General features: G+C 37.8%; 1 protein-coding gene across 1 annotated transcript in view; it reads right to left on the minus strand.

Annotated features, from left to right (window-relative positions):
- Positions 1-417: 417 nt before the first annotated feature.
- The window catches only part of LOC149793820 (hemicentin-2-like), a 69,604-nt gene continuing 47,790 nt past the window's right edge, over positions 418-22,231 (minus strand). The window contains exons 7-12 of the mRNA XM_089966469.1: positions 15,970-16,044; positions 14,962-15,061; positions 5,658-5,803; positions 3,039-3,189; positions 1,596-1,717; positions 418-1,064 (exon numbers count right to left, since the gene is read on the minus strand). Coding sequence (XP_089822595.1) covers positions 912-1,064; positions 1,596-1,717; positions 3,039-3,189; positions 5,658-5,803; positions 14,962-15,061; positions 15,970-16,044 — 747 coding nt within the window. The 3' untranslated portion in view covers positions 418-911. The remainder of the gene's footprint in view (positions 1,065-1,595; positions 1,718-3,038; positions 3,190-5,657; positions 5,804-14,961; positions 15,062-15,969; positions 16,045-22,231) is intronic.

The following is a 22,231-nucleotide window of genomic DNA, read 5'->3' on the forward strand; positions in this document are numbered from 1 at the left end:
ATGAGGCTATTATAAGATAAGAAGGGTTTAAGAAATAAGTGTGCGAATAAGAACTTTCTGAATAGAGTACCTGATGTCAAGAAATAGCCGTGTTTGCTACACTTGTTCAATAAATAGTTGTGTAAAAATCTGTAATTGCATGGACTACCTATGTACAATATATAGTTGTGCAGAAAGATAAATGAGTTCCAAAAAAGGTCGCAATAAACGCTGAAGAAAGAGAAAGAAAATATTTTGCAATGTTCTTAAACGGCAAAAAGTAATATATGCTGCATCGATAATTACCAATTTCTCCAGTACAATATGAATTTAATTGATACATATGAACGGTGCAATTTGTAGATATGGCATTTACAAGCTTATTTCCATCGGCCGACGAATACCGCTGTCACTATAGTATGGAAAATAAGAGATATATGCAGATACCACAGGCTTTTATACTTGGAAAGGTCTGCGACTAAGCAAATTCTACATCGAAACTTAGTTTCATAAATCAAGATTAAATGTCGACACCGCTTATTGATCTCGACATTTGTGAGACAGCGACAACATTGAAGAAGAGTATACATTTTTTAAAATTAAAGTTCCAAGATTTATGTGGTTTTTTTTTTACAAAGTACTATTACGAATACCTATCTATTGCAATATTTTGTAATTTTCTTTTTAAAACTTCTGATAACTAGTCAGAAAAAAAGTACATTTAATATAATGTGCCTTCAAGCTAATGTGATATAATTTGCAAATTTCGAAATAATGTTTATTATATGATGTGTATACAATTGTATGACTTAATACCGTACAGTAGACTACGAAAAGGCTAAAGTGTTTCCACCCTAATTCTATGCATTTACATTAGTCATTGTTTAATTCCGTATTTAGGCCAATATCTTGAGCAATATCTCCATCCTTCACTACAGCTGAATGAGCTGTCTATCAACACCCAGGCTGTTCTTGGCAATGCATGTCCATGTACCACTGTGTAATGCGGGCTGGAAGTTATTAATTCGAACCGTTGTCGGGCCTAGATATGACGTGGAGATCGGCATATACGACAGCCCCATCGTCTGAAATTTATTTGATGAAAAGAAGCAAATTTATTAAATAAGTGGATACATTTGCCTCGTTGTTTGTAAAGACATATTTTCATGATATTATCCTGATTGATATTATAAAGTAACGGGCGCGATACAATTGTTTACTTTTAATTTGTTGTACAGAGCATAATTGTCCTTGTACGTTTCAATATATTGAACTTTTAATACATTTGTCTACATGAGGCAGGGTATATCACGAAAACACGGTGGTATTTAGACCATTGTAAAAGGTAAACGACATTTTTATTACAGTTATCCATGTTGATGAAAACAAATAAATAGCGCCAGCAAATAGCATTACTTAATTTTTAAGGGAACTTAAATCTATTTGTCCGTTATTTTGATGACACAGTTTGAAATATTGTATCCATTTCATACAGCAGCATAGACAGGGAAATATTGATTTAGATAATTACGACACAGCAATTTCATTTTGATTAAACTTATTCCTTCTATAATTCTTAGTAATCAAGCAGTGATAATGTAGTATATCATACTCACATCCGTATAGCTCCAATAGACAGAAGGATATGGGTTCCCAGTAGCATTACAATGGATATCCACTCTATCTCCCGGCTGTGGATGGTTGGGCGAAACCACCACTGACGTAACATGAGCCTTTCCTGTAAACGGAATGACTATCTATGAACTGGCAAAATTCAGTAGCTACACACACATATGCTCTATTAAACGTATTTCCAATCGCTAGTAATACTTTAAGCATTCACCACCATTTCGTGCCCCAACCACCAAGCTTAGCATCGTTCTAGATTTGAACCGAAACAAATGATCGACTGGTGAATGTTTGGAATCATTCTTTATTTTGCGTCAATTTCTTTATAGTCTTTTGTCAGATTCAATCAATTGCTTATGGAGCTTTGAACTATAATAAAAGACAGCTCCGGTGGCGTAGTAGTTAAGGCGTTCGCCTCGGATGCGATAGGTCGTGTGTTCAAACCCTAGTGATACCAAAGACTTCAAAAATGGCACGCTTGGTCGTTCAGCATTAAGATGTTAGTGTTAGTACTGGTCGCCCTGGTGTCATGGTGTCAAGATAATGTGACTGGGTGTGACATGCCATATGTCTGCGGCATGATGGCCCAGTCCTAACATTATAAAAGGTCACACTGCAGACATCGCCACGTTAAGATTGAGAAATTGTTAAAGTTATGTTATACATCCAACACACACACACACACACACACACACACACACACAGACACACACACGCGATAATATAGGCCGATATTGCTATTAGGAATAATATAATTTAAAAGATTTAATGTCGCATTTGCAAGTCATTAAAACAATGATTTAATTGTCAAAGATATATGAATAGAAAATACAGCAAGAGTGCTTTATTTTGACTGGATTTCCTACAAATTTATATGGAACGAAATATTTTAATTTTGAACATTTTTCGAGGAAAAAGGGATTATTTTTCGAAAATGGAATCGTCTAAGTAATTCTTAGTTCGCAAGTACAACAATGCAATTAAAAGACACAGAAGATCCATATAGTTTCTTAACAAGACCTATGGTCACTTAACAATTTCAGTACGGCTCGATATTCTACAATTATAGGGTATTTTTAAACGAAGGATAATGAAACGGTACGACATAATGACTGACGAAAACTTGAAGTTGAACTCAACAAGTTAAAATAGCTCGTTTATAATATATTTTGTTCACCAAACCAGAGGACAATATTTATTATATTAGATCATAGAGTGCCGAACTGTGCAATATGGTTTGATGTGAATAAAAAATACACCGCGTTGGCTGAATGGTACCACTAAAAATGAGTCACGACAGAACATAAAAGTAATATTCGACACTATTCTTTGATATGCTTCTTTATCGTTCATTAGATCACATTACATGAACTAACAAAATATATCAAACCGAAAGTTACAAATTGGAATGAACACGTAAAACAAATTACCTGATATGATGGTTACTGTTGTCATACTAACTGCTTGAAGACCGTTCTTGTTTATTACACAAGTGAATATTCCGACATTTGACGAGTCAGCACCGATTATAGCAAGATGATTTCCACCAATGATTGACACTCCATGCGGAAGTGACTTGCTCTGAAATTTAATTATTATATTGTGTAGCATCTCTTCCTGCTCAGTGCAGACTTTAATTAATCTTATTAATATCAAGCTGAAAAGGAACACGAGGGACCGTGTGTGTACTTGTGTTTGTTTTACCAATACGAGGCTACAAATCATGTCAGTAGAATTTCATAACGCTTCACAGTCATAGACACAATATGATCGAATCATCAGAATGAGGCTTGCTTGATAGATATGTAGTTAGATGAAAGGTTGTTGCTTCAACGCAACATATAAATATTATATTAATGTTGACTTTATTTTCCTGCAAAACAAGACAAAAATGTTAATCAGTGCTGATGCAGTCTGAGTAAGTAGCTTGCTAAAGGCTTTGAGTGATACCCTGGTAGGACTTGAACCCGGAGCCTTTCGGTCACGAGTTCGATGTGCTAAATACAGATTAGCCGTGTCTCCCATCTGCATTAGTTACTGCTTACGGCATGGAGAAGGGCCCATAAGGTTAATTCAACATTCCGTCTGGAAATCGCAAACACACACACACACACACGCGCGCGCGCGCGCGCGTGCGCGCACACACGTGAACGTGGCGCATGTGTATGAAACATATTAAGGAAACACAGCATAAGATTAGTGTTAATTACTAAACCCAGTGCTTCTATGACATATGGGTCCCTGCGTCAAAACGAAGCACACACTAAAAGGGCAAACACAAGCAACACTAATTGATGTTATTCCTTTCGCAAATATAGGAATTTACTTTTATGCATATCTGAAAAAGAAGAAGCATTTAGGGTTTTGATCTTTTGCTTTTCTTCTGTGCTAATTGTTGTGATTCGTGTTTGTGGTTTTTGTGAGTGTTCGTGTTAGACAAAACGAATCCTTAGTTCCCGAAAGCGGCAACGTTAAGTTAGTTTTGCACGGTATTCTTTCCTATCTAAACGTTAATACTTTGCCGCTCCGATATCTCTCTGACAATGTGTTGTGTGCATCTGCATTTTTATAGACCCCTGATCATATCACGTGACCTCAGCTAGCCAATCGTTGTTTGTCCGTATCAGGCCTAATTATGGCGGTAACCAAATCAGCTGTTTAAACTGCACAGGAAAATGGCTTTGAACACAAACATAAGACAAAATTATGTTGTCAGTTCAATGTCCCTGGTGTGCGTATTTACAATAACGAACAGAAACGTCGGTTCTCCAAGAACAAATATACTAAAATGTCAGATGCAATAACATTTTCAAATGATTCCTTGACACACCTTTTCAACATAAATACACGTCACATATTTGATTGATTTCGCTCTATGCCCTCGGGTTACTGTCTAGATTTGTTGAGAGGGAGTACAGTGGAACATGATATGGAATATGGATATGATCATGTTTTTCTTACACAATAATATTATCTTCAAAGCGATTTACACATTTTATTTGAGAATTTTCATTTAATACATGCTTAAGAAAATGCAACATTCCCAATTTATAGTTAATAAAATAATGTTCTAGTTTCTATGGATTATTATCGTCTCATTGACATTGTGCTATGTTTTCCCGATGCTTGTATTATTTTGCTTTTAGCTAGAATAAATATTTGCCTGAATATTATTTGTAGCAATCTTCTCTTTGCATTCGTTTCTGCTTCTTTAAGGGTTTATGAGATCATATGGTGGCTTTAAACCTTGATGAAACACTACTGAAGATATTTCGAAGTGGGAGATGAAGAAATCATTTACATCCATACATTTTCCATACTGAAAACAATTGAACACAGTACGTTCATCAAGGTAAGCAACAGACGAGAGAAAGGGTAACAGACATTTTAATATCACTAGCTGGATCGGATTTTGCATGGCAATTGCCGTGATCTGAGTTTGAGAGAAATGTTTGTACAAGGCGTTATCTGTTTGTATCATAAACATTTTATTTTAAAACTATTTTGCAGACATGTTTTGAATAATATCATGTTTCATGAAACGAAGATCTGCGCTCTGAAATAAAAACAAAAGGATAAATTTGTATGCAGAATCGTACATACTAGTATCATTAACGTAACTGCGGTGCCAATATGCAGATCAGAATATTTGCTTATCTTCGCCCGGTACGCGTGACCCAGTTTAATAGCTTAGCATCAGATTGTTGTGTCAAAACTGCATGTTGGTCTGAGATCAACTCTCTAATTAGACCATTTACGGTACAATATAAAACGAGTTGCTATATTCCCCTTAACAGAGATACGTATGTCATTTACTTTTATGTAGGTACCCAGTCATGTTCTTTTCAAGGGGAAAAAGACATTTGTGTTGTTTTCATAGATGTCCCCGAACCTAAAATAGGTATGGAACATTCTACATGTACGTGGTGAGCAGACACGCACAATTATGATTAGTTTTGTTCTTGTGTTCTGTATCATATGTCCAAAAAATCTGTTTCATAACATGTTCTAAGTAATAGTGCTGACAAATGAATAAATAATTTTCATACTCCCTGATATAGCCATGTGTAGGTTACCCCTGGTGCATCAGAATTACAGGTCAATATTGTATCGCCATTAAGGTTGATCGTCATCTGTCCAGATATATGTGGGGGTAGAAGAGCCGGAATTGTAGTTGTTGGCAAGGGTACGTGAGCTGTAATGGAAATACAATTTATCATATTGCGGATTATGATAAAACGAGCTAGTGACGAAATTTAAATCGGTCTGTACGAGATATGATCTTAGATCCTGAAGCATGTTTTACTGTTCTGAGTAGGAAATAATGGTCACAGATGAATCCAAATTCTTAGGTCAAGTCGAATTCAGTTTTTCTATGTTATATAAACTACTGCTAATACTATGACTATAACGTGGCCACTAAATGTAAATAATGTTTTTCCTGCATGTACAGGTAGATGGTTGAAGAAAGAAACAAAAATATTGGTTATGGCAAGAAGGTGAAAGCAAGTACATGTATATACAATCATAAAGTCTCACCACTGTGAAGATTGCGTAGGGGAAAGGTCGAAAATCAGTCACATGATCAGTGAGTGCCGTAAATTCGACAAAGGTGACGCTTGAGTGCATAGCAAGAGGTAATATCACGGAAGTTTAAAACAGCTAGACGACAAGGGTTTTTCGCCCTGTTTATCAGTACGATGTGTCGCCTCTTTTGCAATATTCTTTGCCTTTCCGGAGTGGAATATTCATTCATTCATTAAGTTGTTCGTTCGTTCTTTTGTTTTGTTAATTAATTAATTAATTAATTATCTACTTCACATATACCAGTGTTGAGTTTAAATGCATCCAAAATCGCACGCAAGAAGCTAGCGGTGATGCCACGGTGCATTTATCCTGCCAGATTCCTTCTTTTAAAGGTCTGTAAAATGCAGAGATCGCATCAAATAGGTTGGTGCAATATGAGTAACCAACCATAAACTAGGAGAAAGCCCGAAGAAGCCATTAATAGCAAAAAAGTCAGACTTCATACAGACAACGGAACTCCGATGAGCTAGAGAATACTGGGAATGTCATGTGGATCGAATGCCATAAGTGGTGGCGAGGTGAAGCATGTAAGTCAAACAAAATAACACCAAGACCCTCTTATAACTACTAGTAGTAGTGGTAGCAGCAGTTATGGTTGCTGTTGTACTACTACTACTACTACTACAAACATATGCCGACACAGCTTGAGCGTCGTGACCATTTGCATCGACGCCTATACATTTCCAGATTTGCACGACAGCCAAATCGGACAAGATATTATTGATTGTTGGAGAAACGATCACATGACTTAAAAATTAAGTTTCGAAGATAAATAAGACAGAACCTCAGCGAGTTTTACCTCTTAAAGGTGAAAGGATGTATACATATACTAAAATTCTTCCAATATATTAATGGAAGCGAATAATTATTACCTACATAGAATACAATAGATATCTATTTAAAAATGTAAAACAAAATTCATGCAGTATTCCGTGCAACGCGCTTCTTTTGCGCTTCTTTTGCACGTGTTTATGTCTTACATATGATGCGCAATATCGAATCATACCGATTATGAACAGTACCTATCAAGTTTTCTTGGGTTTAATGCCAGTTTCCAGCACATGACAAGCTATAGGTGCCGACCAGCATATTTGGTGGAGGAAGAACCCGTAAAAACCCGGAAAATAACCGGCTACCATAGGGAGGCGACTGGTAAATTTTCTCACATATCAACATTGCCTTAGCTGACACTTGAACCCACGATAACAGAGAAAAGATATCCGTTACCTACAAATCCTAGTGCTTTAGACCACTATGCCACCTGAAGTGTAGTACAAATCAGATTGGTTAGCAAAGGTATTAAAATCAAAACCATTAACGAAATAATAATGCAAATATGACTACGACTGTTACCTTAACCAAAGATCATAAAGATGTTTGCCCGTGTCTGGTATGAAATGTATTTGATGTATAGATTCATCCCATATACGAACAAATTCCACTAGGGCATTTAGGAGTATAAGAAAATGAAACCCTTTGAGCTAAACGTTGCTCCATTTCTTCTATGATTGTGATCTTGGTATCAAGATCGAAGCGGAAAGAATGACGCACTAATATATTTACTCTACAGTATATACAAAATTCACTCCATTTGTTTCTTATATTCGGTTAAAGGTGTAAAGAATGCTAACAAATTCAAAATTGAACCAAAATCATTATGAGAGTGTGTTCGTCATCACCGGCTATGCGGAAAAGAGACTGTGACGTCTTGCTTTTTCACTAGCCTGGGCTCAGCTATAAATTGTTTGCCAAACACGAGCATAAACATCAAGTGGAATGATATATTGTGTATACATTTCCATGGAAGCCTATCCACTGGTTACTATCTCACTGTCCAAGCAAAAGAGATTGCAAACAGACCAATTGCTGAAAGTTCCATTTTTGAAAAATAAAGCATCCTACGAAAATAAAAAATATAAGGTCAATAACGTGAAGCCAAAGCCTCTAACTAAAATCGAATATTTCTCTAATTCGGTTAGTTTTTTTGTTACTCTATCGTTGTCGCTCGTGTTTTTTCTAAAATGTGTTATATGTTTTGTTTATCTTTCGGACACTCGTTTGTGGTCGCACCCTCTCTGCTACTGTAGTAGGTAAGTAATTAAATCATTATTATATCAGTCTCTCAACCAAAGATTTTATCAAGACCTATACGATATCGTGATCGAGGATCATGTAAATTTATTGTGATAAATCCATGTTGGGTAGATTGTGCTCCTGAAATCAAGGTTTTGAACTTAATCATGTCTATGTCCCCACTACACCACGCCTGATGAATATTCGCAGAGTATGCATATCGACTCCATTAAACACGACTATAATATTGCAGTTATCGCTAATTACTTAAGGTATTTTGTATATCGCTGAGTAACATAAATCACATCTGTGCTTTTGTGTCTTCCTCGAGAAAATATCCGAGCTGGATTTGATTGTTTATCCAGTATTACATCATCGTATACTACGTACAATCCTGATGCACCAAAGTCACGTGAACTTCATCCAATTCCAACATCACTGCTGCTTGAGTGCTTAGATCCGGTATTGCCTTCACTAACTGATGTTATTAATACCTCTCTCTCATCCGGGGAATTCCCATCATTTTTCAAAAATGGCATTGTAAAGACTCTGCTGAAGAAACCAACACTAGACCATAACGATTTAAAGAACTGCCGCCCAGTTTCTAATCTCCCGTTCATATCAACAATCTTAGTAAAGGTTGTTCTGTCCCAGCTTGTATCTCATCTAAATTCAAACAGTCTTTTAGCAATGTACAATATGCCTATCGCCCTTGCCACAGTACTGAAACTACTCTTCTGAAAGTAGTTAATGATATTCTCTCTGCGTTGGATAGCGGACAGATTACAGTCTCACCCTCCCTGATTTGTCTGCAGTATCTGACACAAAATAACATGATATATTACTTCACCAGCTATAGCATGTATTTGGCATTCATGATACACCCTTACTCTGGTTCAAGTCCTACTTGGTCAACAGGACACAAAATTGTATCTGCAAATGGAATACACTCCAGCCCAGTTGATATATGTTGTGGTGTTCCACAGGGGTCTGTTCTTGGACCTGTTCTCTTCATTCTGTACACTCAGTCGCTCTCAAGTGTCATAGGTCATCATCGAGTGTCTCACCAATTGTACACTGATGACACCCAAATATACAACTCTAGCCACCCAACTGAAGTTGATGCTAGCATCCAAGGTGTAGAGAGGTGCATTTCTGATGTGAAATCATGGATGACATATAACAAGCTGCAGATGAATGATGATAAAACTGATGCTATTCTGATCACAACAAAATGACTTTCTCATTCACATCCTTTACCTCAAACAATAAATTTCAGCAACACCAACATTAAAATCACACAATCAGTACGAAACCTAGGTGTTACTCTGGACAGTACTCTGACATTGCACCAACATGTCATGAACATATGCTAGGTTGCATATCTTGAGCTGAGACGCATCAGCTCAATTCGCAAATATCGTTCAGTTGATGCCACTAAAACACTTGTGTGTTCATTATTACTTTCAAGACTGGACTACTGTAAGTCAATTTTGTCTGGTTCATCTCAATATCTACTCCAGAAAATTCAAAAAGTTCAAAACACAGCTGCACGGATGATACTTAGAGTACCACGAACAGAGCACACCTCCCCGCTGCTCTGTACCCTACACTGGCTATCCATTCGATCCAGAATCAAACACAAAATTTGTTCTCTGTGCTAGGTTTCACTGTCGGACTCTACTCTAACATACCTATCCGATCTCACTCATGTGTTCACACCAGCAAGATACTTACGCTCCTCTTCTGACAATCGTATATTCATTATTCCCACTATGAAAACAAAGTCATATGGAAGTCGTTCTTTTGCATACCAGGGCCCAGCAACGTGAAATGAATTGCCCACTGAACGTAGACACGAAGATACAGTGATCACATTCAAGAGGGCTCTCACGACTCACTTATTTGTTATGCAAGAACAAACTTAAAGACCTAATAATGTTTCCTACCTGAAGTATTCTCAGCATGGTTTTTATTTTTTAATGTTTTTCTAATTTCATGGTATTTGTTTTTGTAATAATATTATTATGTTTTTTATCTTATAGGTGTTGTCTAATGCTGTAAAGCGCTTTGTGTTTCTAAAGGTTAGGAGCTATACAAAGTCCTAATTATTATTATTATTATTATTATTATTATTATTATTATTATTATTATTATTATTATTATTAAATAGTCTTATGTGTGGCGACAGGATCATATACCGATGGTGCTGATGATAATTTAGATGTTTTATTATTTTTGTAGTAAATGTGTTTGATTTCAACGTCAGCAGATTCAGAATAGCTAAGTATCTTTTCTTATTGTATTCTCCATTGGTCCCATTATGTGTAAGCGCCTATATATAATTGTCCAACAGTCCTGCATTTTTTATTGGAATTAAAATATTTTGTATCGACTCTAACCGCGATATCAGGAAATATGTTTATCATCGATAATAAATGTATCGAAACATACGCGAGCATTGAAGATCTTTAATGAGTATATTGCGGAATTGTACATAATTTAGTTAAATTTGACAATAAAACTGTTTCTCGACTTATAAATATGTTTCTATTCGTTGTAGCAGTAATTCTAAAAGCTAAATCAGCATGATCTATATTTAACATTGTACAATGTCGTTTATGATGTTGTGATCCTCCTCGGGTAAACTTACCAATTATTTTTCTGCCAAGCTGTTTTGGTTTTTAATTTTCAAAATCGGTTACATCAGGATTTTCATCATCAGAATACTTCTTTAGCTTTGGTAACCAAACGTGCTTTTGCGGAATATATGATACAATTGGTTCACTTACAATCAACGATGTCAGTATTTTTACATCAAGCACATACCGTAATAATACTGTTGGTGACCCAATTTTTATTTCTGAAAAGTGTTTGCCAACGCAGACATAACAAATTGGATGAAGATCTACGGCAAAGTTGAATTACTCGATACGAACGAATCCAGTCAGCTCAAAGTCTGATAATGGTCAGTTTATTTATGCTCTGGCCATCTCGTATGTTGGATGTCCAAATCGCTCAAAATATTTAAAACACTCTCCCATTCCAAGAAAACTTCCCGGATAACATGCAATCATATCAACCGCAACAACATCCTTATAATCGTATCTGGTATTCCATAATCCACAGTGTCCGTATTCGACGAAATTCGATATCATATCATTGAGAAAATCAAACCTCATATGCTTCAACGAATTTTCTCTCTAGCAAAATGAGCTTCGACTGATGGAATCGTAAAACAAATGCTGGGCAACTTTTCATGATCGTTGGTATATATCAGATTTTTCATTTGTTCGTGGAGAAATTCTGTAAGATAAATATCTCCATTAGGTTGTAGAAACTGATCATATTTTCTATCATCGGAACTCTGAAATAACCATACTGGTACAGGATCACTTTTACTTATATCGTTAATGAAATTAAATATATCATGTTATAAAATTTAACAGTCCGATTTCGTGTAAATAATGTTATAGCCGATGTCCACGCATGCTCATTATGATCAATAATTTCAATCGAAGCTCCTTTCGATTTATGATTCTATTCGTACAAAATCTCTCCTGTTATTGTTTTTAGTATTATTGAGAATTTTAATTTATTTCCTAAATCAGCAACATTATTTATTTTAGCTCATTTATACTTGACTTATTCAGCCCATTTGTTTTTGTTTTTAAAGTACTATATCCGTTAAACCATTTCCACGTATCGTGATTGTATAATGTTCCATTTCGACTACATGATTTATATTGGAAAATTGCATTGGTTTTATATCATGAACACTGGGTTCATCATTCAGCGGATATATTGCATAAATAGCTGCGGTCACAGGATACGCTCTTTCATAATACGGTTTGTCAATAACAATCAACATTTCAGTATTTCACTCCTGAAGTAAAAATAAAAAACACTCTGGTCGTAAGACAGATGAATTGAACGTTTAATGACTTCGTCGATGATATGATCCTTGACATCGTCCTGATATAATCCTTGACAAAGTCAGATAAAGATAGTGCATGTAAGCGTAGAAATAGTTTTATTTATTGATGAACAATGTCTTTTGGTTGTTTTTTTATATTAAATATTATCCTTATTTTTCTGAATCTGTCAGTTTCTTGCATTCTCTATATTTTTCAGCGATAATAATTAAGATAAAGAAAAAGCAAATAAGCAACGCGTATTGCGTGAGCTACTTTTGGCTTTCAAAATATTGGTTAGCTTATATTGCATACAACCCGTTCTGTCATTGGGGGCTCAGTTAAATTGCTCGAACTTCAAGAAAATAAAAAGATACCTTCCCATCATATCATTACTTCGTTTTTTATCTTTAGCACTCTCCCAGGGTTGATTATTTGCGGAGGGTGTACATAAATCTGTAGAACGTAGAGAAGACCCCTGTATATATGTTGTGCCGTCCTTAAAACTAAGATTGCGTGTAATATATTGCAGTAAATAGCTTGATATAGGTTGTGCCGTCCTTAGAACTAAGATTGTATATAATGTAGTGCTTTTAATATCTTGATATATGTTGTGCCGTCCTTAGAACTGTAATTGTTCTAGCGCTATTTCTTTTCCTGGAATTGCAGTTGGAAAGTTGACACTAAATTCAGAATTAGTTGAGCTTACTGATATCATTGTAATTCTTGAAAAAACAACTAAACGTACGCGATATATTATTACGTTTACTGTGTATTCGTCAACGATAAATTATAGCTTTGTTTGCCATTTACGTTCTTGATCGTATCTGTAATGTTGAACTTAAGTAGGCGGTACTTTAGCAACTAATTCAAGACATAATTACTAAATCAAGCCGAGAATGTTTCCTTTGGGGTCCACTAAAAGTATATCCTCATCCTCATCAATGTGTTGCTCCAACATAACTAACATATATTCAGGAGATCAACCTGACATAGTCAGGAGTGGATAACGCCGTGAAATAGTGGTATATATCGTAAATCTTGTAACGCGAAGTACAAATAGTCTGTTTATACCAGTAACCTCAACACAATTTTAATAGATTTATTGACTCGTGACTATATTGCTTGTCCATATGCTACCGTATATACTGTCCATATGCTACCGTATATACTGTCCATATGCTACCGTATATACTGTCCATATGCTACCGTATATACTGTCCATATGCTACCGTATATACTGTCCATATGCTACCGTATATACTACACTGTCGGTAATTTGTTTTATGTCAGAGATTTTAATATCAATAACCGCTAGATTTCCCAAAAAATTCGTTATTGGTTCTATTTGTGTTTCTACGAAAAATGTTAAACGCTCGTACATGATTAGAGTATTCAGATCTAAAAGTGGCCATTCTATCACTGATTGCCATTTTCGAGTTCATCATCGGAATGTTGCTATCATCTACATATTTCTTCGTTTCAGCGTCATCGCTTGATTTCGGTTCTCCAAGACCAGTCATTTTATTGTTAGTCATATTGAGAGAACCAGTCATTGTATCACCAGCGTTTAATGAACGATCATTGATCTCAGTTCTGATCATGTTGTTGGTGCTGTCTACGTATCTTTTCGTTAACATATCATTACCTGATTTTGGTTCTCTCACATTAATAATTGTATTTTTACTCATATTGAGATCGCCGTACGTAATATCCCCAATCTTCGGATACGTTCAACAATCTCTCCCATGACTGATATAACTGATTCGTCTTATTTCTTAATTTAACCTTTTTTAGTGAACACTACTATGGAATCTTCTGTTGGATCTGGAACCCGCATAATACTATCTGTCAAAGGGAAATAACTCGTCACGGAGAGATTTAACTCAGATGTGCAAACACATATCGGCTGAGTAAACCGTAGTTTCAAGGTATTAAAATGCATCGCAATGTGACCACCATCATATATTATGGGTGACTCAAAATCCGGATCCACGAAGAGCCCCCAAACATTATCTTGTTCACTGTCCTGGACAATGTCTACCCTAATCGGTTTCTTAAGTGGATTAATTTACTGAAATGCTTCGCCTACCCGTTTGAACAATCATAAAGCTTGTTTTGAGCCTCTTTGACAATTCTGTATGGTTCTAGTGGACTCCATTGGTTGGATACTGTGATTACCGCATGAGATATGCTCATAAGCATTTCTTTTGAAATACCATACGCATCAATATGTGCCCCTTTCCCGCAATATATTCTCACACGCAGGCTGCTGTCAATATGCAATATCGCTACACATAAAAAAGTCAATATGTTATACACAGTATAGTTGCGCTCAATAATCCTCTTCCTGCAAGAGAAGTTTCATCTCACACAAAATGAATCTCCACATATGTAGCATAGTTATAATGAATAATATTGGCCTGATTGAAACGCTCACTTGTGTGCATAGGTAGTGCATGTAATAATGGTGGTTTTTTTTTCACCACATAGCATCGATTGAAATGCAAGCGTGTACTTGTGATTTGAGGACAAAGTCATAGGGGTTGTTAAAGGTTTTAACGTAGATAATTAACACAAATATAAAATTGTTATCAGACTTCTCATTTGTAACTTTAATTACGATTTACGTTGGCATACCAGTCACATTAATTTGGTGACAGAATACGGCATTAACGACTGACGCAAACATGTGCATGAGCAAGCAGTACACACGAAGAAGGAACATGAAAATCAGCTTGACCTGTACGTATGCATGTATTTAAAATGGCATACTGACCTGTCCAGTTGTTTCCACACTTGTATAAGTTACACATGGGTGAATCACAACACTCAAAGCACTGATTGATAATTGGTGTATTTGCAATACCCTGGCATTGCTGTAAACGTGATTGTAATACCTTCATTATGGTCAGCTATTTTATATTTCTACCTCGCTTAATAAATCAAGAATATGACATTGTTTTTGATGAAAAAAAATAATATGTAATTATAATCCGAAAAAAATATAAAAATACAAAAACACACCGCTTTAAAAGAGGTAGCATGAAATATAATTATCATGAATTGGCTGTATTTTACTTTAAGGTTTCTTAGTGCACAAGTTTGGATGACTTAAACAGGTTAACATGCATTTATTATAATGTTTTCATTAAGAAGCATACAATATAAGGACCTCATTGGTTTTTTATGATTTACATTATATGAACATATCTAGATTTGGTCAATATTACATTCCTATAGCTTTCAATACAAAAACAGTATGCTAAATACATAACATCAAAGACAAAGATACAAGATAGGTGATCATTTGTTAAATGAAAAACAAACGATTACACATCAAGGCATATGTTACATTTCAGTATACGTTCATAATATAATATTAATAAAACAGTATTTCACATATTGTATTAGAACAATCAAGCTGAAATGCAGCAAGGACGTTTCTGTATATCATTAAAATTCAAATAAACCAATTTTTATCACAGTCATACATAGGCTCATTCTTACATGATGGATAAGTGCATACATACGTCAGCAACTGCGTAAATGTGTCCCTGCATATTCACCTACAAACCTTTCAACCAACCAACCTACCTGCCTGAATACCTACATGTGTAACATTCTACCTGTTCCATCCTACCTACTTGTATCTACCCACCCACCCACATACATACATACATACATGCATACATCTGTACGTACGTATAACTGACGTTCACGAATTGATATAATTTTAGTGAGAACATGAAATCAATTACGGGTGTACGCTTCGATTTGTACTTACCATTATTCCAATACAACCAGTTTCATGACGTGGCCCGCTATCAAGGCTGTGGATCATTCTGTGAGCAAAACACATCTGTTGGAAAAGTTTGGTTTAGTATTACAATAATGAAATAATGAAATAAACGGAGAGAAAATGGTCTTCTGTACCTATATATTCTCATTTTATACCCATAAAACGTAATCTCAAAAAAGTTAAATTTGAAAGAGGACAGCAATTTTATTTTAAAATGTATCTCTAACATCCTTAATAGGTTTAAACTGTTTTTAAGAGGACTACGATATAATCGCATATAATTTTATTCCAAACCGGAAGTTATCACTTTATTCAAGTCAATTCTTATTTTTAGAACAACCTCAAAAATAAATATATTTATATACAGATATAGATATATATATATGCATATAGATATATATATATATGCATGTAAGTATGTATGTATGTATGTATGTATGTATGTTTGGATGGATGGATGGATGGATGGATGCATGCATGCATGCATGCATGCATGCTTGCAGGCAGGCAGGCATGCAGGCAAGGTCGCACTAATGTAGGTAGGGATTTATGTATGTAGGTACGTACGTATGTATCTTTTTCTTTGTAGTGTTTCCACAGCCGATATAGGGTATGCTCCAGCCGCGATTACCTGGCCAGGTATGGATGGATGCATGCATGCATGCAGGCAAGTTCGCACTAATATAGGTAGGGAGTGATGTATGCAGGTACGTACGTATGTATCTTTTTCTTTGTAGTATTTCCACAGCCGATATAGGGTATGCTCCAGCCGCGATTACCTGGCCAGGGTATGATGGAGCAGGCAATTTTAGGGCACCATTTCTAGCCCATTCTTCATGCCATGGAGGTGAGCAGTGCGAATCCTAAAAATGGCTGCTCAGTCGCTTAAAGGGCTGCTGAACTCCACTGCTGATCCGTGTCAGTGTATAAAGACCATATGGCCTGAGCCGCCAATGTGCAGATTTGCGGCTGCGGCTGCGGCTGCCAGTTGCCAGTTGCCAGTGTACCCAAACATGCAGCTTCGTCGTTCGTCCGTCGCCTCAGGACTTTGGGGAGAAGGATGACCAAGTGACTTGCTCGTTGACTTGGCTTAAAGTGCGGAAGAGGTGTGAGTAGTAAATAGGGTCACTAGAGCCTCAATGAGAATTAGCATTACAGAGACCCCTGGGTCACTATAGCCTCAGTGGAAATTTAACATGGAGAAAAATCGTGGGTCAATATAGCCTCAAGGGAATTTAACATAGGAATTAGTCTTGGGTCACTATAGCCTCAAGGGAATTGAACATGAAGAAAAAGTCTTGGGTCACTATAGCCTCAAGGGAATTGAACATGGGATTTTTTTTTTTTTTTTAAATTTTTTTGAAAAAAAAAGGGGTAGCCAATTGAAAAGTCATTCTCTTTTCGAGAAATATGCGTGGCCCTGAAAAGGGCCTTTGGGTTTATGTTAATGTATCCATTAACATAAAGGGCACCGCATTGGTCTTCTTCTTGTCCTTAGGCTGCGTCTCACTGTTGGCCCGTAAATCAGCACTCTTTTGAGGCATCCTTGTCTTTCTACGTAGATCCTACGTATCCACAGACTGGTGTTTGTCCTGTGTACAATGGTCCACTTGGATCAGACATACATGAGCATGTCCGTCCTGAACATCATGGAAGACACAAGGGTGGATGATTCGACTGTGGTCCACATCTTGAAGCGACGAGAACAGGTGAATCAATGCACTGAACTGCGCTTATTTATAGGTAGAGGAAGGATTGAAACAGATTGAGTTCATTCACCAATCCTAACACGCGTTACAAAATTCAGTCAGTCCGCATCCAATCCGAAGAGAGTAGTCTGTGACGTCACGTGGTCTATATAGATTCGCTAGTGCTTGTGTACAGTCAATCTATGCGACAGTGATTCAACATGACGGAAACTCAGAAAACTATCCATTGGGGTGCACCAGCAGGGGAGACTGCCCAAGGGAACCCGGACTTACTTTCAGAAGAGGTGAATTGGGATTTTGTGGATTTTCACTCCTCGCAAGAATTTGTTCCGGAACCTTCGTTACCTTCTTCATTACCGCAAGTGGAGAATTTTAGACAGAGACAGAAAGAAGAATTGGAGAAATTTATACAACGACAAAAGGAAGTGGAACAAGCTTTTCTCCTACAGCAACAGCAGCAAGAAGAAGAGGTAAGAAAAAAACAACAGCAACAACAGCAAGAAGAAGTAGCAGCAAAGAAACAAGAGGGTGAAAATCAAACGGTCACGGTACTGTTGGACATTTTAGCGGAGTTAAGAAGTCTGAAACAAATGTATCAGACTTCTTTATTACGACCGAAGAGAATACGACCTTCCAGAGCTAAACACGTCAACCCTGTGACTAAGCCTAACGTACCACCCTTAGTGATTTCAACCCAGTCATCATCATCAACATTACGCAGTCCAGAAGTAGGCCTTGGCCGTGGCAAAGGCTTAAGGCAGTTAAAGTTGATTGCTTGAACTCACCCCTACACCAAAATAAAAAGGCCCTTTTCAGGGCCACCCACATTTCTCGAAAAGAAATACAATTTCAATTTGCCAATAACTCAAAAAAAAAAAAAAAAACCCAACCCATTGTACCCCCCTATAGTACGTGTCTGTGTATGAGTGCGTGAGTGTAGCTTCTTATTTTAAAATCAAAACTCAAAGACACTTACCTTATATCATTAATTTATTCTTTTATCCATTCTTACAATCCAATTCACAATTCACAACACAACACTTTAATATAAAGTTCATTGACTTCTTCTTTCTCCTTGTTTAGTCTCTCTGTTTTTTAAATTTCTTCACCGTCACACTCTTTTCCTCTTCTTCCTCCTCACTTTCTTCCCTTCTTCTTTTCTTCTCCTGTTTCTTTTTCTTCACCTGTCTTCTTTCTTCCTCAGAAGAATCCCTTTCTTCCTCTGAAGAATCCCTCTCTTCTTCTGATGAATTCCTCTTTTCTTCTGACTCCTCTTGTTTCTTTTTTGGGCAATCTGGAGACCAGTGTCCTTTTTCTTTGCAATAATAACAGGTATCTTGACTTTTGTCTTTTTTAGTCCCTGTTTTTTTTTTTCTTTTTTGACGGTCTGGACACTCTGAAGACCAATGCCCTGTCTTCTGACAAATATAGCAAGTATCTTGACTTTTATCTCGAAAGGAAGGAGAGTAGTCCGTCGGCTGGTCTGAAGAGAATTTTCTAATGACCCCTCGCAAAGCTCTGATGAAACGTTCCATCTGGGTAGTCTCTTCCATCGTTGTGCTCGGTTTGAGAGTGAAATGAATAGTGAAAGGACAAGACACACACCCTTTTATATACGCTGGTCTGCCATGACTATAAATTAGTCTATGGTGTTTAAACTTGAGTCATTTGACGTTTTGCACTCAAGATGAAACGATCCCATTCATTCGAGAAGAAAGAAGAAGAGAGTAAGAGGCAGAAACGTGATCTATCGCCTCGTACCAGAGCTGAAGTCTTGGCACAAATTCATGCCAGTGATTTTGAAGAGGACATGAGTGAACCAGAATCCGAACCCTCTAAACCAAGTTCACAACCCTTAGTCAACCCTGAAAAGTACTATTCCATTCGAGAGACGGAAAAGCGCTCCTCTAGAAAATTTGGAACCACCGCGTACACCTACACAGTGAAGTTTAAAGATTTCAAGTCCGACGTACCGTTGGAGAAAGCAGAAGGGTTCATCACTGGGGTGTGGGATTCTTTGCTCACCGCACTCAAGCGACAATGTCAACTCAAAGAAGACGATCGCTTGACACTATCCATAGATCACGACGGTTTGAAATCCCCTGTTTGGATCGAGTTTAGCAGACCCGCAGAATTGACTGCTTCCAAAGTCATGGACAAGATTCAACACGTACAACAATCTAATGATCAGTTTGACATCAGCGATGGTAAAGCCACACTGAAAATGGCCCACGTCTCTCCTCCTCAAGGGACCGGACGCAAAAAGATGTTATTGGTGAACGAGCTTCGCAGCGTTAAGCGTAGCGTTGTCCAAATTCACAATCCTCAAGACCAGATGTGTTTAGCTCGAGCCATCGTGGTGGGACGAACCTATGCCAACAAGAACGACACGGCAGAATGGAAAAGAGCCTGGAAAACTATTCGACAATCGGACCGAGCCAAACAACGAAACGAAGCAGAACACCTGTTGCAACAAGCTGGCCTGTCCAAAGACACACCCTGTGGCATTCCTGAGAAATAAAAATTGCAAGATGCCCTAGCTCCACGCTACACTTTGAAAGTGCACCCTCAAGAAGTGCGCGGACCTCTGTTGTTTCGATGCCAAGATTTTAAGGACGGAAAATACATTCATGTTTATTATCACGATGACCATTTCGATACCATTACCACCATCACCGGATTCCTGGGATATGTTTATTATTGTGAGAAATGTGATTATGGTTATAACAATCGAGAGCAACACAAACATTGTGGATTGAAATGCCCAGGATGTTTGACCTCTCCACCCTGTCTGAGCGAAGGGCCAGTGCCTTGTTCAACTTGTCTGCGCACGTTTGTCAGCCCTACCTGTTACCAACAACATCTGAAGACGCAAGGTTCACAGCAGAAATGTGCTTGTCAACTCCTGAGATTGTGCCCTACGTGTGGACAAGGCATATGTACCAATGCTGCTAAGGCACACGTATGTCGAGGAAAGAAAAAATGTCACATTTGTCACCACATCGTGGACTTGGAACACCAATGCTACGTGCAAAAATACCAACCTCCACCAGAGAAAGAGGACGGTCACAAGAAGAAAAGCAATTTCATCTTTTTCGATTTCGAATGCATGCAAGAGACTGGCATTCACATTCCTAATTTCTGCGTGGATCATCGAGCGTGCGAGAAGTGCATTCAAGAACCTATCTTCAGCCATTGCCCTCACTGCAGTAAGATTCCTGGAGGACGTGAAAAAATCTTTCGGGGACCGAACACGTTAGCCGATTTCGCTCGATGGGTCTTAGACCCCATCGACAAGACGTGGAGCCAAGAGGACATCGAACGTTACGGAGATTGTCATCGTCATGCCACGGTGATGGCTCACAATTTCTCCGGATACGATGGACAGTTTCTTTTGAGATACTATACGGAACATGGCACCGAGCGTCCTAAAGTCACTTTGAACGGAGCCAAAATCATTTTCATGCAAGTGGGACAAATGCAGTTTAAAGATTCGATGAGCTATTTGGCCATGCCTTTGAGTCGAATGCCTAAAACGTTTGGAATGACAGAAATGGCTAAAGGGTACTTTCCACACTTTTTCAATACGGAAGCCAATCAACATGCCGTTCTACCCCATTTACCTGAGGCTCACTATTACGACCCCGACAACATGCGTACCGAACAACGAGAAGCTTTCTACGCTTGGTACCAGGCTCACGCCTCGGACCCTTTCGACTTTCAAGAAGAAATGCTAAAGTATTGTCGTTCCGACGTGGACATTTTACGGCGTTGCTGTGGAAAATTTCGAGAACTGTTCATGGAACACGGAGGGGTCGATCCTTTGAAAGAAGCTTGCACCATTGCCAAAGTGTGTTCCTTAGTGTATCGACAACGATTCATGCCTGAAAACACCGTGGCTGTCATCAGCCCTCAAACGACCCACTTTGTCAAACGTCAATACTCGGTCAAAGCCCTACGTTGGTTATATTACTTGTGCGACAAGGAAGACAAGTGGATTCAGCATGCCCGCAACGGAGGGGGCGAAAAGACCATCGGAACGTATTCGGTCGATGGCTGGGACTTAGAAAACCCCAAGATCGTGTACGAGTTTAACGGTTGCTTATTTCACGGATGTCCCGTCTGTTACCCTGACCGTAGCACTAAAAATCAGTTTTTACAACGAACCATGGAAGACTTGTACCAGGACACTTGTCAGCGACCCCTAAAGTTGGAACAGCAAGGATACCAAGTGGTGGAAATGTGGGAACACGAGTACGATCGCCGTATGAAAACCGATCCCGAGTTTAAACGCCGCGTGGAAAGTTACCAGTTCATGGACCCGCTGAACCCGAGGGATAGTTTGTACGGAGGAAGGGCCAATGCCACCTGTTTGCTGTACCAAGCCGACGAAGAGAAAGGAGAAGAAATCAAATACTTGGACGTGTGTTCGCTGTATCCCTACGTGTGCAAATATTGTCGCTTTCCTGTAGGGCACCCACAATTTCTGACGGAAGACATCGACCTGAAAAACATTCGACAATAGGATGGCTTGATCA

This window comes from Sinohyriopsis cumingii, chromosome 8 (assembly GCF_028554795.1).
Source record: "Sinohyriopsis cumingii isolate HCF-2022 chromosome 8, ASM2855479v2, whole genome shotgun sequence".
Taxonomy (NCBI): domain Eukaryota; kingdom Metazoa; phylum Mollusca; class Bivalvia; order Unionida; family Unionidae; genus Sinohyriopsis; species Sinohyriopsis cumingii.